The sequence below is a fragment of the Dermochelys coriacea genome, chromosome 10 (assembly GCF_009764565.3).
Source record: "Dermochelys coriacea isolate rDerCor1 chromosome 10, rDerCor1.pri.v4, whole genome shotgun sequence".
NCBI classification, from domain to species: Eukaryota; Metazoa; Chordata; order Testudines; family Dermochelyidae; genus Dermochelys; species Dermochelys coriacea.
In genome coordinates, this window is record NC_050077.1 from 46203808 (window position 1) to 46221061 (window position 17254).

A 17254-nucleotide genomic window follows, 5' to 3' on the forward strand; every position below is an offset into this window, starting at 1 on the left:
CGGGATCCGGGAAAGCCCCTTCGATCGCCCAAGCCGCGGGCGGCTCCCCAGGGGCGCTCCGCCGGGCGGCGCCGGGGCTGGGCAGCGGACGGTACCTGTGGCCCAGAGGTTGCCGCGGGGGTTGACTTTGATCCTGGCCGCTCGGCCCCCCGGCTCGGCGGGGGCGGCCGAGAGGAAGGAGAGGAGCAGCAGGCAGCCCAGGAGCCGGCTGGCGGGCAGCGCGCCCATGGCTCCCCGCCGGGCTCCGGGGGACGCTTCGCCTGGGGCCGGGGGAAGCGGCGGCGACTCTTGGTCCGGGCTGGTCGCCTCTGGCTTCCCGGGCTGCTCCATTTAAAGCCTCCCACCGCGGGGCGGAGACTGGCCGGGAGCAGTCACAGCCCTCGCCTTGCGCACGGCGGCGGCGGCGGCGAGGGGCGCCCAACCCCACCCGGGCCCCGGCCACGCCTAGGGCCGGGAGCGGGGCTGGCGGGGGTGACTCAACGCCCAGCTGCGTGCCCCGGCCCGGAGGTTCCCGCCACGTGCTCCGGGCCAGGGAACCTGCGCCCAGGCAGTGGTGCTGGAACAACGTGTAGGGTCGGGTGCTGGGAGCTGTTGAACCAAACTGTAAACCCTGTAGCTGATGGAAATGGAAACCACTTCAAGCCAGGGGCTGCGGCTGCACCCCCAGTACCCATAGTTCCAGCACCTATGGGCCCAGGGCACCTTCTGTGCAGCGCCCCAAACAGGACACACAGGGAAGTCGGGGTGCAGATCCTGCCACCCATGGCAGCGGCATGGCCAGGCCCTCCAAGCAGTAGGCTTCACTCCCACACAAAGTGCAGGCCGGGTGTTATCAAGCACAAACAGGCTCACCAAAAAGAGCCCCCCAGGGTCTGCCCCAAAGCCCCCTGCAGTCAGTGGAAAGTGGCCCACCATGGGCAGAGGTGCTTCAGAGATCTGGGCTGGAATGGCATCCTGCTCCCCCAGTGCCCTGCAACCCCTCACTGACAAACTGGGCAACCAGCTGGAGGAACAGACAGCTCAGGGGGCAGCAGAGCCAGGGAGCTGTCCATAGATCCTCTGGAGGTGCAAAAGCACAACTGGAAAATGTTTATGAGTCCTTTACATGTCAACCCACTCCCTCCCCCCCCATTTCCGGCTCTCACCCTGCCAGCATAGCCAGGTTGCTTCCTTCTCTCTTCAGGGAGTCAGGGGATCATGGTCAGGGCCCACCCATTTCCCCGGGAACTTGAATAAGAGGGTCTCCAAAGCATGAGCCTTGGCACCCAGCAGGACAGGCTCTCAGCGAGTTTTCCCAGTGAATTGCCACCTATGTTGGGTGACTTTGATGAGGAAGGAGCAGCTCCTCCTGTGTTGTGAAATGCTCTGAGCTCAGATGCGTAGAGGCTGAGGAGCGCCCCCCCCATTACACAAGGTACTGTCCCCTATTCTTAACCATCACCCCCTCCAGTTCTGGGCAACCCTCTGGAACCATTCCCCCATCGTCAACCCTGGTAAGCAGGTGGGATTGGTGCAGCAGAGATTGGGGACAGGCAGTATTCTCCAACTAGTAAACCAGATGGTAGCTTTAGAAGACTGCACAGAGCTGGTGGTGGGACAGGCAGTAGATGTTGAGGAACCTTTCAAAGGCCTGAGATGGGGCTTGCTTTACTTTACCCAGATTACATTTAGACTTGTCCCTAGATTCTGTTCCCGTGCAGAGGGCCTCAGCTTTGGTATATGCAAATGACATTTCATCAGTACCATTTGCCTTAGGCCAGGAGACTTGGCAGGGCTCAGCTATGTCCCCTATTGAGTCAATGGATGGCTCTGGGCTGCTGGCGTCAGCAGTATCCTGATATCTCTGGGATCAGAGTGGGTGACTGCTACCCACAGGCTATCCCTGGGCCCTCCTGGTCAAGATGGGAAGCCTAGAAGGGCACTACCGTTCTCAGCTGCAGCAGGAGGACACAGGACTCTGGCCAGCAGGTAGGAGGTTGATGCAGAGAGGTCACACAGGGACCTTGTTACCATTTTTGCACCTGGACCAGGCTGGACAGCCCCTAGGTGCTGCACTGGATTTAATCTTCTAGCCATCGTGCCAAGGGAATGTGCAGCTTTCGGTTTCCAGCACCCCTTCTAGTGTGTGACTGACTAGAGGAACCCACTGCGGGCTACAGCCTGGGGAGCCTGGCGCTTGGAGCGCTACAGCGCTTGCCTCCAGGACCATGATGCACCCAGCATTATCCCAGGCACCCAGGGACAGAAGTCCCGCAGCACTTGCGGGGACACCCATGGAGGGGAGCTACAGTACTGGGCCCCCCTTATGATAAAGATGCACTGTGACCCTTCAAGGAGCTATTCAGGAAATAGATTCTAGAATGACACCACACCTGGCAGTGGCTTCAGTGCGGGCTTTGTGCCCTGACTCGGCCTGGCAGGAGTTACATCTCTGACATGTCTCAGCCTCAGCTGTACTCCCTTCTCCGGTCTGACACAGCAGCCAGACTAGAATTAGTGATGAAATACAGAAACGAGATCTACAATCCACATTGCCGGAGGGCAGTGGGTTGGCTCAGCCTAGCTCTCTGGTTTATCCCCCTCCTGTCATCTCCTGTCCCATCTAGTCTAACAGGACCACATCCATACTGCCCCAATTAGAGGGTCTGATGAATGGGGGGAGTCAGATACCAGCCTCCTGGGGCTCTCTCCTTCAATCACCATGCGAAGGACTGGTCCCCGATTGTGACATTATCTGATTAAAATACGACCATATAGATCATTGTTGCAACCACTGTTATATATTTGCAACAAATCTTGTTCAAAGGTTGTCAAGTGAGGAGTCTTTAAAAAGGTTATGATTTGCTGATTATGACATGCATACAGATAGCATAATATCAGTTTTGTATTTGAAATTATGAGTATTGACTCTCTACCTGTATTTCAAATGTTTGCTCCTGGGGGAACTAACAAGGTAGTTAGCCAGCACATCTCGGAGGGACTATTCAAATTGAGTGGCCCATCAAAAGGACACTTAACTCACAATGGACCCTGGGAGATGCCCATCTACGCTGAGTGGACTGTCATGTAAACATGCTCTCTGGAGCATAGGTAATGGCTTCCTGCAATGACTAGGCAAAATGCATGAACATATGACTTGCCCACGTGACTCCAAACTCCATCTTGTTGCTGTAATTTTCCTCAGTAAGAACAATGGGTTTCCCTCCACATGGCAGAGGATATAAAAGGCCCTAGAAACTCCTCCATTTTGCCTCTATACTGCTCCAGCCTTTGGAATGTGGACTTATACTAATGGGAGCATTTTAACCAATGGACTGAGGACCTTCCAATGATTTGGAAGCAGTCAGAGACTTGACTTAAGCCAGCAGTTTATTCCATCACTGCTACAAGCCTGAACCAAGAACTTTGCCATTACTGTATGTAATTGATTCCATTTAACCAATTTTAACTCACCTTTCTTTCTCTCTTTTTATGAATAAACCTTTAGATACTAAAGGATTGTCATGAGCATGATTTTTGGGTAAGATCTAAGTTATATGTTGACCTGGGTGTGTGGCTGGTCCTTTGAGCTCAAAAGAACCTTTTATTTGATGAGACTGGTTATAAAGAACCACTCACCTTTAAAGCCAGTGTTTTCGGTGGTAATACAAGAACTGGGGAAACTGCCTTTATGACTTCTTGTTAGCCACTGTGGTGAAACAGAAGTTTACTTTCGTTGCTGGTTTAGTGTATCCTATGGGGGATTAGCCATGTCTCGGGGTGTATCTGCCCTATTTCTCAGCAGTTTGTCCTTATTTTGGCATTCTCAGTTGTGACCCACGGAGGCACGGTTACACCGATGAAGCAATTGAACCTACAGTGATGGAAAGTTCCTACTGCATCAAAGGTGGAGGATAAGCGCGGTAACCTCAGTGACTGGAAGCTCTGCCAAGCAGGGCTGACAAAAGACAGTCGATTCTACCCCTGGGAAAATGACTGGACTTTATCCATGGATTTTATAACTGACACTAGCTTCTCCCTCTTGCTCTGCAACATGGGCATGCAGGGTAATTCCTCCCTGTTTGCACTGAAAAGGCATGTTTTCTGTTTCTTCTTGCTATATTTCTCTCTGTCTCTCTCTCCACCCCCTCATCACGGCATTGCTTTCTTCACCCTTCTGCTGTTCCCCAACCTCCCCTTCACCCTGTTCTGCTCTATTGTTGTATTGGTGAGATCCCTCCCAGTTAATCATTGCAGAGTTACAGCGCCAGTACTAAGCTCTCACCAGGTTCATCTAGACCGGATGGCTACTTTGCAGAGTGCCAGGAAGGGTAACAAAGAGAAGAGAAGGAGAAGAGGAGCCTTTTGCTAGTGATGTTCATTGCGACAGCCGAGCAGAGCTGTCTGTTTAAGAGGCAATTTCTCACAGTGTTCTAGAATGCACATGCATAGATAGATTGCTGTGTCACATCAGGGCAAGCATAAAGTTAGCGATGCAAAGTTGGAATCATCTGGTCATGGGGGTCCTGAGATTCAGCCCCCCTCATTCTAAAATTTGTTAGCTTGTATAATGGTTTATTACCTGCTGCTAAGGAAAAAAAAATATATATAGGCAGGGACTGCCTGAAATTGACATCACACTGGGCTTCCTCCAAGCTCCTGAATGCCAGCAAGAGCCAGCTGCACAATGCAAGATTTTACAAGTTGTTACAATTTCTTTCTGTTTCTGTAAAGTGGTGCCCCAGACCGATGCAACCCAGAAATCTAGTGCGCAATCAGGCTAGAAACAGAACTTGTCAGTTACAAGACCTTTTTTCAGTGAACTTAACTTCACAAGCACATTCAGATGGGCTTTAAAGTTGGCATGCCTGTTGCAGACCTGCATACAGTTTGGGGAGCACATTTGAGGCTTTGGGATGAGGGGCTTCCCCAACAGACAGCCCCCCAAAAATGGCCCAATTTTACTTTTCAAAGTGTTCCAAAATGCATGCATGTAAGGAGGTTGCCCTGAAATTGCTGTGTCGGATAAGGGTCAGAGGTAGACAATAAAAAGTCTAAGATAAAGTCCCCGCTCCCTCCAAATGACCCGCTTTGAATTGTCTAAGGGCTTGTCTACATGGCAGCTTAGCACAGGGCAAGGCAGAGTGCCAATCTACAGTGCACTAACCTGCCAAGTACTGTCCGGCCGTGCGGACCCTGCGAGTGCACACTAAAATTTCATAGTGTGCTCTGATATAGTGCTGTCAATTTTAGTGCATGGTAGCAGGGTCCACACAGTGAGTTAGTTCGTGGCAGGCTAGTGCGCAGCTGGAAATGCAGAAGAGAAGAGGGAAGCCCAATATGGGGAGGGAGACAGGATCTGGCAGGGGAAGGAAAGAGAGTGTGAACATTATTACATCGTATAGAGGGGAAAGCAGAAAGAGGGAGGAGTGAAAAAGGAAGGTGAAAAGAATGGACACTGGGGAGCAGAGTTGGTGGAAATAAGTGAACAGAACATACAATGAAGATGGCAATTAAATAATCACTACAACTGGGCAATTAATAACTAAGCAACATGATCAAAGATTAATTCCTATCACAGTAACCTATCAATATCAGTCAGCCTGACATACTGCAATCACTAGCTAGTACAGTTATTAAGCCATGTTGCTGCTGCTGGATAAACAGGATTAAAGTGTAGATGCCCCTTGGGGCAGGCGCTGTCAGCATGTTCAGGGCTGGCTGGGGAGATGGGGCACCCTGTGCCAAGTATGGCCCTGTGGTATCCAGAGGTGCTATGGAGTTGAGACTGGGTCCAGCTGTCATGCTGGGGGCAGGAGCACAACCAGGGAAGCAGCCACATTGTTGATCAGTGGTGGGATTGGTGCCCAACTCTGGCGTGTCCATGGGGATGGGGTCCTTGGTTCCCATCTGGAGGTATGGCCAGGAATGACTCGGGTTCCCTGGGGCAGAGGGGGATCTCAGGAGGGTTATGGAAGGAGGATTGTCACAGGAAGGCTGGAAATGAGAGTGGAGCAAGGATTAGGGCTGTCAAGGGGTTGTTTGTGGGGCAGGGTGGGACTGGTGGATGGGATGGGCCTTGATCTGGATGCTGCTAGCAGTAGAGGTAGGTGGATGGGCAGGATGGTGGCCAGATCCTTTCCCCTCTCTACACAGCCTGGCCATGGTTGCTGTGCCCCATCAGCAGCCCTACGGCCCCACACTGGGCCAGAATCCAGGCAGCTCCACTGAGTGGGGATTCCTTGCTGCTGGCTGAGGGAGCGTCAAGGGGTTCTCCTCACCATTGGGGCACTTCCTTGTGGCTGCATCTGCGGGAACAGCGCCACCCAATCTGGTGCCCCTGACCATCTCCTGTTCACTCTGCTGCCCCTCTCACACCCAGGAATTACAGTGCTCCCTCTTCGTGGCCTGGCCCTCCACCCAGGTCACCATGTAGTTTCCTCCTTCCAGGGTGCCAACATCACTCCATAGGAACTGGCTCAGGCACTCTTCCAATTCACTGCCCAGACTGTGCCACTTCTCCAGTAGCTGGTAGGTGAACCCGAGCCTGCCCACTACTCCAGGTTCCCCCTAAGGGACTCTCAAATCAGCAGCCAAGGTCTGTACTGTTCCAAACCTTACTGGCATTTCCCTGAGCCTTTTCCTACTCCACCCTATCAGGCTTCTGCTCCACCAGCCTTCTGAGTAAAGCCTTCCTGCAGGACGTGGATCCCAGGGCTTCTATTCCCCGACCTGGGTCACCTCCTTCCTTTCCCTCTATAAGCCCACAGAGTGACTGCAGTCCCCCGTCTGCATCTGCTCTTGCTCTCTCTCCCTACACCTATCCCAGCCCTGCCTGCTCAGCTGGGCCCCATCTGCAGTCAGAGGTTGTCTATCTGGTTCGTTAGCCCCAGCTGAGCCACATTAAGCCTTTCCGGGCTAGTCTGGGGTGAACACCCCGTCACAGGGAGGGACAATGTGCTGGGATGTCCCTGAGGGTTCAGGCGGCCAAGGTCAGGTTGTGGCGCCATGAGGAAAAGTGTTGTCTCCACTCCGCATTTCCTGTTTTGTCGGTGGTGGGGTTTTGGACTGAAGCTTTCCTGTGCCAACCAGGAAACCACGTTTTGTGTGTGTAAATCAAAACCAGTGGCCAGATACTGGGGAGGAAGTTGCGGAGGGTATATAAAGGGATAGATGTGCAAACTCTGGCTTCAGCCCCGGATTAAGTGATACCAATTACAGGCAGGGCAAAGAAAGCCAGAGTCCATCATTCACAGGGCCAATTACTGTAGGCACCAAAGTGTGACAAAGTTTTAAGTTTCAGAGTAGCAGCCGTGTTAGTCTGTATCTGCAAAAAGAATAGGAGTACCACAAGTACTCCTATTCTTTTTAAAGATTTAAGTGCTGCTCTCAGAGAAGCTGAATGCCTCTGAGAGATTACCTGGGCGGGAAAACAAGCACCCCCCCGGAAGATGCTGTCACATTGATGGGGGCAGGGAGCAGCCAGACCACCCATGGAATTTTAAACAGGGGGAATGGGTTTATCCTCACTCCAATTTAACTGCACACAAGGCGTGAAAAACACAGCAGACTCTGACAGGGATGGAAAAGGTGGTCTCCTCCCTCCTACCTAGGAGGCTTTTGTCAAGAAGGCACTTTTCTGTTTTCACACAGTGGCAGTGGGCAGCCCAGCTGTACGGGCTGCCACCTAGGGTGACCATATGTCCTCTTTTGGCCGGAACAGTCCCTTTTTTAAGCCCTGTCCTGGTCGTCCCGACTTTGTTAGCAAAAGAGACAAATGCCCATTTTTGCCCTCACCCACTGATCATCATGGAGGAACTTTTGGGGAGGGGGGAGCCAAGTGACTATGCAGGTGGCAGGGCTCAGGCTGTCTGGCGCAGTGGCATAGGACTTAGATGGTCAGCCCCAGCCCCAGCCCCAGCCCCAGCCCGCGCAGGGCTTGGGCAGTCAACCCCAGGTGGTGCGGAGCTCAGACGGTAGGAGAACACATTAACCTCTCTGGCCACTCAGTAACAAATTTAAAGGTGGCAATTTTGCAACAGAAAAGCTTCAAAAACAGACTCCAATGAGAAACTGCTGAGCTTGAATTAACATGCAAACTAGATACTATTAACTTGGGTTTGAATAGAGACTGGGTCATTACACATATTGAATCTATTTCCCCATGTTAAGTATCCTCACACCTTCTTGTCAACTGTCTAAATGGGCCATCTTTATTATCACTACAAAAGTTTTTTTCTCCTGCTGATAATAGAACATCTTAATTAATTAGCCTCTTACTCCACCTTTTCATATTCTCTGAATGTATATTGTGACAAAGCTCTGTCCTTGTCTCCATGGGTCCCGCGTTTCCTGGTGGATTTCACTAGCCTCAGAGGCTCATTGTGACCCTCCACGTAACCCTTTCTCTAGAAAGAAGGGTCACAGTCTACTGAGCCATTTTCATCATAAGCCAGCGAGGGAGGTGAGGAGAAATTATCCTTCCTTGCACAGTCTCTGTTGTCTCTCAGTCTCAGTGATTAAACAGGGGGCAAAGGTGGGAGGGTGAGCCCGGGCTCACCCTCTACTCCGGGCTCCAGCCCAGGGAGCCTAATAGTATCAGCTATGGTAGCTGACCTTTTAGAAACATGACGTGCAATTCCCTGGGCTACTTCCCGCACAGCAGCCCTCACTTCCTCAAGCTCCACTTCACCCTTACCTCAGGGCCTCCTTCCTTGTGACTGATATGGTGTGTACTACTCAGCCTCTCCAACAGCACAACTTCTTCCCACAGCTCCTGACATGCACTCCCACCTGACTGACTGGGAGGCTTTTAACTAGTTTCAGCCAGCCCCTGATTGGCTTCAGGTGTCCCAATCAACCTAGCCTTCTCCCTGCCTTCTGGAAAGTTAATTGGCCCCCAGGTGTCTTAGTTGACCTAGAGCAGTTTCCATTTCACTGATCCTGGTACCAGGGATTTGTTTAGCCTGGAGCGAATCCCTCTCTCTCTACCCCACTGCTCTCCCATAGCCTTCTAGCTTGGAGGGAGATGGGAAGCTGCTACTCCTGCTGCTACTAGGCCCTAAGCTCTCCCTGCTGCTCCAGCTGCTCCCCTGGCTGAGCCAGACACCCCCCGTTCTCTGCTACCTGGTTGCTGGACCCCCCACACTTGGGTGCTGCAACTGCAGCCCCGGGGGGGGGCTGCTAGCCCACTCCCCAGAGAGGAGGAGTGAGGGACCCCAGCCACTGCTGTTGTGGATACCACCACCACCACCACCTGAGAGGGGTCCATTCTGCCTGCCTAGACCACCACCTGGAGTTCCTGGAGCTGCTGCTGCTGCAGAGGCCGCTGCCTGGAGCTGCTGAAGCCCGGGGAGGAGAAGAAGAGGATCATCTGCCAGTGGGGCAGCACCTAGAGACTTTGCAGACCACCGTGGAGGGGGCCTAAGACTGAGTAATTTTCAAACTGTGCTCTTGTGGTGGGGGTCTTGACTGTGTTTCCAGGGACACAGGGGGTGTGGCGTGGAGCTGCCCCCCAATCCACCTGTGTGTCCCCCCCAACCCCCACTACTACTACCACCACCCTGCCCCCTCCACCACCCCCACTGGTTGTATACCATCTGCCTCAGCTCCTGCCTCTGGACTCAGCTGCTTGCTTGGCTTGCCACGCCCTATTTCCACCCTTTGGGCCAGAAGCAGCAGCCAGCTAAAAAAGACTTGTGCAAGTGCACATGGGCACATGTGCCCCCCCGGACTGCCTACCCCCCAGCTTTGCCCTTTACTACCTGCCCCATTTGCCACTTGCTTTGCCTCCTCTTTTGCTCCAGCCCCCCTTACTAGCTTCAGTTTGTTTGCCTGCCCCGCCCATTTCCTTCTGCAGCCTTTGTTTGTTTGCCCCGCCCCAGCCTCTGAAGCTAGCCCCTTGGTTTCCGTTCTACCCCCAGACCGCTTAGCCCCTCGCTCCGTGTGCCCATGCCCCCTCCCATGCGCTTGTGCAATTCACCATTTTAGTTGCAACCCTCTTCACTGCACTCTCAATGTTGTATCCCCCCCTCCCCTAGTGCACCAAGAGGAGCCGGAATTCCACCTTGTGTCGGTGACTGACCCCAACCCCTGACTGCCCCCCGTCCAGCCCACCCCTTTTGGCGCCTTCCTCCCCTGCCTGCAGCCTAGCGGGGAGGAGTGGTCGACCTGCTTCCCCTCTCCCCTCCTCCTTTTTGGTGTCCCCCCTTTCCTCCTTGCTCATGATGGCAGGAGATGAGACGGGTGAGACCTCTCCAGTAGCCCGAGCTCCCCCTCCCCCGCCTGCCCCTCTGTCACCCCCCCAAGCTTCTACCTCCGCTGCCAAACCATCTGCCACCGCCCCCGCTGGGGCACCAGCAGCGACGGGCATCAGGGTGACCTCCACTGCTGCCACGTCTATCACCCCCTCAGATTTGGGGGGATTCCCCCCAGCTGGCGGGAAGGGCCAGGGGAAGAAGAAGGGGAAGGGCCCCGCTAAAAAGACCAGGCCCTCCACGGCAGGGGCTGTCCCCGATGCCCCGGCCCCATCTCCAGCTGGGGCGCCCCTCCCCGCTGTTCCCTCCAGCCCACCGCCTCCGCTACCATCTATAGCGGCCGGGGCCCCTTTCCCACCATGACCAGGAAGCACGGCGTCCGTTGCCTCCTGGTGCCCGCCTCACCCCACGTGGAGACCTATGTGCGGGCGTTGGCGAGGGTGGTGGGGCCCACGGCCATTGTGGCAGCCTCCAAAATGTATGGCAAGGTAGTCTTCTTCCTAGCATCGGAGGCCGCCGCCCAGGAGGCGGTGGAGAAGGGCCTGGCCGTGGGGGGCGTGTTCGTCCCCTTAGAGCCGCTAGAGGACCTGGGCGTCCGCCTGGTTCTGACCTCCGTCCCTCCCTTTCTGCCCAATGCCGCCCTGTTACCCACCCTTTCTACCTTGGGAAAGCCCATCTCTGTCATCAGCCCTCTCCCGTTGGGCTGCAAAGACCCCACCCTCCGTCACGTCCTCTCGTTCCGCCGGCAAGTGCAGCTTCAACTGCTGCCGGCGGCGCGCGACGGAGAGGCACTCGAGGGGTCCTTCCTAGTCCCCTACCAGGGGGCCCGTTACAGGGTGCATTATTTCACCGGGGAGTCCCGGTGCTACCTCTGCCGGGCGATGGGGCACGTCCGGAGGGACTGCCCCCTGGCCCGGGAAGAAGGACCATCCAGGATCCCCGAGCCCCGGCAGGGCACCGGCCCCGTCATCGCCGACGCCCCTGGCTGCCCGGCACCTGAAACCGCCCCTCCTCCTTCACAATCCACCATTGCTCCCGCTCAGGCCCAAGGGGCAACTCCCCCACTATGCTCAGACGAGCGGGAGAACCCCGCCCCCGCTGTTTGCAATCTGGCGGGGCCTGTGGAGGAGGGTGCGGCAGGGACACCACCAAGCATGGGAGAGGGCCCGCCCCAAGGGGAATCTTCCCTCCCTTGTGCTGCCCCACCGTTACCCCCTCGAGTCCCTGAGCCATCGCCTCTGCCCCCTGACACAACCCCTAATAGCCAGCCCCTGGATGATGCCATGGAGGGCTGGGCCCTAGTCCAGGGGAAGCGGGGCAAGCGGAAGGCTCGAGCTCCGCTCCTCCCATCAGACGCGGAGGCTCCCCGGAAGACCAGGAAGGGGGGCACCGATGCCGAGCCTTCCGCTCTACCCACGGGTGTGTTCCATCCACCAGAGCCGGCTGGGGAAGACGTGGCAGCACTGGAAGGCAGTATCTCCCCTCCACGGGAGTCCCTCCCCTCCAAGACCCCCGAGGCACCATCTGAAACCCCAGTGTGCCCCGAAGTAACCGTCGCGTCAGGTGCCGGCGGGGAGAATCCCGGGGTAGCGGAAAACAATTTCCCCTCTATATAGGAGGAGATCGAGGCCCTGGGTCTGACCCCGGTCACCCAGGGGGAGGACGATCCTATGCCAGCGGGCCTCGATCTGGGCGACTTCTTTCCAGCCCCCCTTTCCCCATACTCCCTCCCCGTAACCGTTGCTTCTGCTCCCACCTCCGAGGAGCCCCTGGACTCCTCCATCAACCCGGCTGCAGAGGGCACCCCGCTGAGAGCCACCGAGCCAGTTGAGGCGACGGCCAGTGCCACGCGGCTGGAACCTGAGCCACCAGGGGCATCCCTCGCTGGTGAGGAGCATTCGACCTCCTTTCCGGGAGAGGACCCTACAGAAGAAAGTCCACCTCCTGATGCCGTGGCTGCCAAATCCACCAGACAGCTTGCGCCCGGCATCGGTGAGAGCCCTCTCCCGACCCAGAATCTCACCTCTACCCCTGCCCCTGCCCTTCTCCCGCCCACCTCCCGAGATATTATTGCCACCCCTGGGACAGTCTCCTTCCCCTTTCCAACAGATGACTCCCAGGGAATGGCCTTTGTGTTTGCCCGTCCCGACCCACCAGGGGCTGCTATCCTCCCTCCGCCGCCCCCTATCGCCCCAGCATTCAGGTCAACCCATCAAGAGCCCCGTCGGGGGTCCGCACCCTGTCTGCCCGTCTCGCTGGGCCAGGGGGCTGTACCAAGGGCCCCATCGGGAAGCAACCAGACCATAACCCCAGCCCCCCATGCGCTGCGAGAGGAGTTGCGGGAGTTCCTAGAAGACGTCCGTGGCTCCCGCAACGAAGTCCAGCTTGCCCTCCAGCGTTGGGGGGACTTTAATCAAATCCTCCGGGCCGCAAGGGCCCTCATGGGGGAGGGGAAAAGGACCGGGAGACAGGGCGCCGCGGCCTACCAGCGGGTCCGCCACTTCCGTGACTCCTTACTCACCTACGGGGTGGTTCACGGACTGCTACGCGGCCCGCCGGGAGCCACGAGCATCCCTGCCGGCGAGGATCCCCCCCAGCCCTCCTCATGGCACCCTTTACCATCGCAACATTGAACACCCGTGGCTGTAAGATGGGTCTCCGCAGGTCCCAGGTGCTCTCCTTCCTTCGAGAGGGAGGTACTCTGTGGTTTTCCTGCAGGAGACCCATACGGATCCGACCGCCGAAGACAGCTGGCGGCTGGATTGGGGGGACAGGGTCTTCTTTAGCCACCTCACAGTTCATACGGGTGGAGTGGCGACCCTGTTCTCCCCCGACCTACGGCCCGAGGTGCTGGGGGTCGCCGAGGCTGTGCCGGGTCGCCTGCTGCACCTCCGGGTCCAAATGGAGGGGCTCGTAGTCAACCTCGTCAACATCTACGCCCCAGCAGCGAGCCCGGAGCGGCTGCAATTCTATCAGCAGGCATCCGCCTTCCTCGGCACCTTGGATCCTCAGGAGTGCCTGGTCCTGGGAGGGGACTTTAACATCACCCTTGAGGAACGGGACCGCTCGGGAACCGAGCAGAGCCCGGCCGCCGTGGCCGTCCTCCAGGAGATAGTTGAACACCACTCCCTGGTGGACGTCTGGCGCGACCACCACCCGGATGACACTTCCACGTTCACCTTTGTCCGGGTGGAGGCCCATCGGTCGCGCCACTCCCGGTTGGACCGCATTTATTTATCACGCTTTCATCTTACACGAGCCCACTCCTCCAGCATCCGGCCGGCCCCATTTTCTGACCATCACATAGCCACCGTGACAGCCTCCCTTTGCGCGGAGAGGCCGGGGCCGGCCTATTGGCATTTTAACAACAGCTTGCTGGAGGATGCGGGCTTCGTGGCGTCCTTCCGGGAGTTCTGGCTGGCCTGGCGAGGGCAGCGGCGTGCCTTTCCCTCGGCACGGCGGTGGTGGGACGTAGGGAAGGTGCGCGCCCGGCTCTTCTGCCGTGACTACACCCAGGGCACCAGTCGACGGAGGGATGCAGCGATAGAGCAGTTGGAACGGGAGGTCTTAGAGCTGGAGAGGCGTCTGGCCGCCAGCCCCGAGGATCCACCCCTCTGCGGAGCGTGCCGGGAGAAGCGGGAGGAGCTCCGGAGCCTCGAGGACCATCGGGCCCGGGGTGCCTTTGTTCGATCCCGCATCCGTCTCCTTCGGGAGATGGATTGCGGCTCCCGCTTCTTCTACGCCCTGGAAAAAAAGAGAGGGGCTAAGAAACATTTCATCTGCCTACTGACAGAAGATGGCACCCCCCTCACGGATCCGGTGGAGATGTGCGAGAGGGCGAGAGCCTTCTACGCAAGCCTTTTCTCCCCGGAGCCGACCGATCCTAACGCTTGCAGAGTGCTGTGGGAGGAGCTCCCGACGGTCAGCGTGGGCGACCGAGACCGGCTAGAGCTGCCTCTCACTCTGGCCGAATTCTCGGAAGCCCTCCGTCGCATGCCCACCAATAAATCTCCGGGCATGGACGGGCTGACCGTGGAGTTCTACCGCGTGTTCTGGGACGTCCTGGGCCCAGACCTAGTCACCGTCTGGGCCGAGTCTTTGCAGAGCAGGGTCCTCCCTCTTTCGTGCAGGCGAGCCGTGCTCGCCTTATTGCTGAAGAAGGGGGACCTCCGCGATTTACGAAATTGGCGTCCCGTCTCGCTCCTCAGCACGGACTACAAAATCGTGGCAAAAGCCATCTCCCTGAGGCTAGGGTCCGTGCTGGCGGACGTGGTCCACCCAGACCAGACCTACACCGTCCCGGGCCGCAGCATCTTCGACAACCTCTATCTGGTCCGGGACCTATTGGAACTTGGGTGTAGGGATGGTCTGTCGTTCGCCCTCCTGTCCTTAGATCAGGAGAAGGCGTTCGACAGGATGGATCACGGGTATCTCCTGAGCACTCTGCAGGCGTTTGGCTTCGGACCCAGGTTTGTGAACTTTCTCCGGGTGCTGTACGCTTCCGCAGAGTGTCTGGTAAGGCTCAACTGGACCCTGACCGAACCGGTCAATTTCGGGCGAGGAGTACGGCAGGGGTGCCCCCTCTCAGGCCAGCTGTACGCTCTGGCGATCGAGCCCTTCCTCTGTCTCCTCCGAAGGAGGTTGACAGGGTTGGTGCTGAGGGAGCCGGAGCTGAGGCTGGTCTGTCGGCGTATGCTGATGACGTGCTCCTCATGGTCCAGGACCCGGGCGACTTGGTGCGAGTGGAGGCTTGCCAGGCCATCTATTCAGCAGCCTCCTCTGCGCGGTCAACTGGGTCAAGAGCTCTGGTTTGGTGGTAGGGGACTGGCGGCAGGCGAGTCCCCGCCCACCCGCGCTTCAAGCCATCCGGTGGAGCACGGGTCCGCTGCTCTATCTGGGCGTTTACCTTTCTGCCACGCATCCCTCTCCGCCGGAGAACTGGCAGAATTTAGAGGGCGGGGTGATAGAGCGGCTCCGGAAATGGACAGGACTACTCCGGTGCCTCTCCCTTCGAGGGAGAGCGTTAGTGCTTAATCAACTAGTCCTGTCCATGCTTTGGTACCGGCTCAACACCCTGGTCCCGGCCCCGGCTTTCCTGACCAACCTGCGGACATCGATTCTGGAGTTCTTTTGGTCAGGACTGCACTGGGTCCCTGCAGGGGTTCTCCATCTACCTGTGGAGGAGGGAGGGCAGGGCCTCAAATGTCTGCTTACTCAGGTCCATGTCTTCCGCCTCCAGACCCTGCAGAGGCTCCTTTATGGTGCAGGTAGTCCGGCGTGGAGCATACTGGCGCACGCCTTCCTGCGCCGCTTCCGAGGGCTCCGATACGACCGGCAGCTCCTTTATCTCCATCCGAGAGGTCTTCCGCGAGACCTCTCCGGGCTGCCGGTCTTCTACCAGGACCTCCTCCGGACCTGGAAACTCTTTACAACGAGCAGGTCCGTGGCGGCCACCGAGGGAACAGATCTCCTCGCGGAGCCCCTGCTACACAACCCCCAGCTCCGTTTGCAGGTGGCGGAGTCCCGCTCGGTGCGCCAGAGGTTGGTCCTGGCAGAGGTCACAAGAGTCGGAGACCTCCTGGACTATGACCGGGGAGATTGGCTGGATCCCCTAACCTTCGCTCAGCGCATGGGGCTTTCCAGACCTTGTACACCCCGAGGCATACTTCAGGAGGTGAAGGCCGCTTTGCCGCCCGCTGCTCGGGTTTATCTCGACCGGGTCCTGCACGAGGGCACGCCCCGCCCACCCACTACCCCAGGCCCGCCGGACCTTTTAATTGGACCCCTGCCCCGTGGACCCAACCGATCCCTTCACCCCTTCACAAACCGCGCCAAGAAAACATCTCTACACGCTCGTGCTCCACACCCTTCACGCCCGTACCCTCGTGTCCCGCCCCGATACAAAATGGCGGGACCTCCTGCCACCTTTGGAGGGTGAGGAGCCCCGGTGGGCCAGCCTATATTCCATCTTAGTCCCAAAGCCCGCCGGGGATATCAGTTGGCGTCTCCTCCACGGAGCCGTGAGCACGGGCGTGTACTTGGCGCGGTTCACCACAATCCCAGACACTTGCCCCTTTTGCGGCGTGAGGGATACCCTGGCACATGTCTACCTGGAGTGTGCCAGGCTGCAGCCCCTATTCCGGCTCCTCACCAATATCTTATTACGTTTTTGGTTGCACTTCTCCCCTCACCTTCTCATTTATGCACTCCCTATCCGTGGCCCCACAAAGTCACGGGATCTCCTGGTCAACCTCCTCCTGGCCCTAGCTAAAATGGCCATCTACAAAACCAGAGTGAGGATGTTGGCCGATGGAGTCTCCTGTGACTGTAGGGCCTATTTCCGATCCTCGGTCCGTTCACGTATCCGGGCAGAGTTCCTCTGGGCGGCATCCTCTGACTCCCTTGACGCCTTTGAGGAGCAGTGGGCGCTGTCCGGGGTTCTCTGCTCGGTGTCCCCGTCCGGTTCCCTTCTTTTGACCCTTTGACCGCACTCCTGTCCCTGTTATTTTATTAGTTGTCCCCCGAAATTTTTTTGGGCATCTAGGTCCTGTGGATCCCCCTTTTAGGCTGGGGGGGATCCTTTAGCTGTGGACGGGCCTCGCCCGCCCACTTCCCGGATCCCAATAAGACCTGGTTGCTGGACCCCCCACACTTGGGTGCTGCAACTGCAGCCCCGGGGGGGGGGCTGCTAGCCCACTCCCCAGAGAGGAGGAGTGAGGGACCCCAGCCACTGCTGTTGTGGATACCACCACCACCACCACCTGAGAGGGGTCCATTCTGCCTGCCTGGACCACCACCTGGAGTTTCTGGAGCTGCTGCTGCTGCAGAGGCCGCTGCCTGGAGCTGCTGAAGCCCAGGGAGGAGAAGAAGAGGATCATCTGCCAGTGGGGCAGCACCTAGAGACTTTGCAGACCACCGTGGAGGGGGCCTAAGACTGAGTAATTTTCAAACTGTGCTCTTGTGGTGTGGGTCTTGACTGTGTTTCCAGGGACACAGGGGGTGTGGCGTGGAGCTGCCCC

The 17254-nt window shown here is 57.3% G+C and overlaps 1 protein-coding gene across 2 annotated transcripts in view; it reads right to left on the bottom strand.

The window, feature by feature from the left end:
- Positions 1 to 16097, bottom strand: part of NMB (neuromedin B) — a 31507-nt gene extending 15410 nt beyond the window's left edge. Inside the window, exons 1-2 of one of the 2 annotated variants that reach the window (XM_043494255.1) lie at positions 16085 to 16097; positions 96 to 287 (exon numbers count right to left, since the gene is read on the bottom strand). In XM_043494255.1, the coding sequence (XP_043350190.1) occupies positions 96 to 228 (133 nt within the window). In that variant the 5' untranslated portion in view covers positions 229 to 287; positions 16085 to 16097. Of the gene's footprint in view, positions 1 to 95; positions 355 to 16084 lie in introns of those variants that run through there. The other variant, XM_038417844.2, reaches the window with a different exon arrangement.
- Positions 16098 to 17254: the final 1157 nt, after the last annotated feature.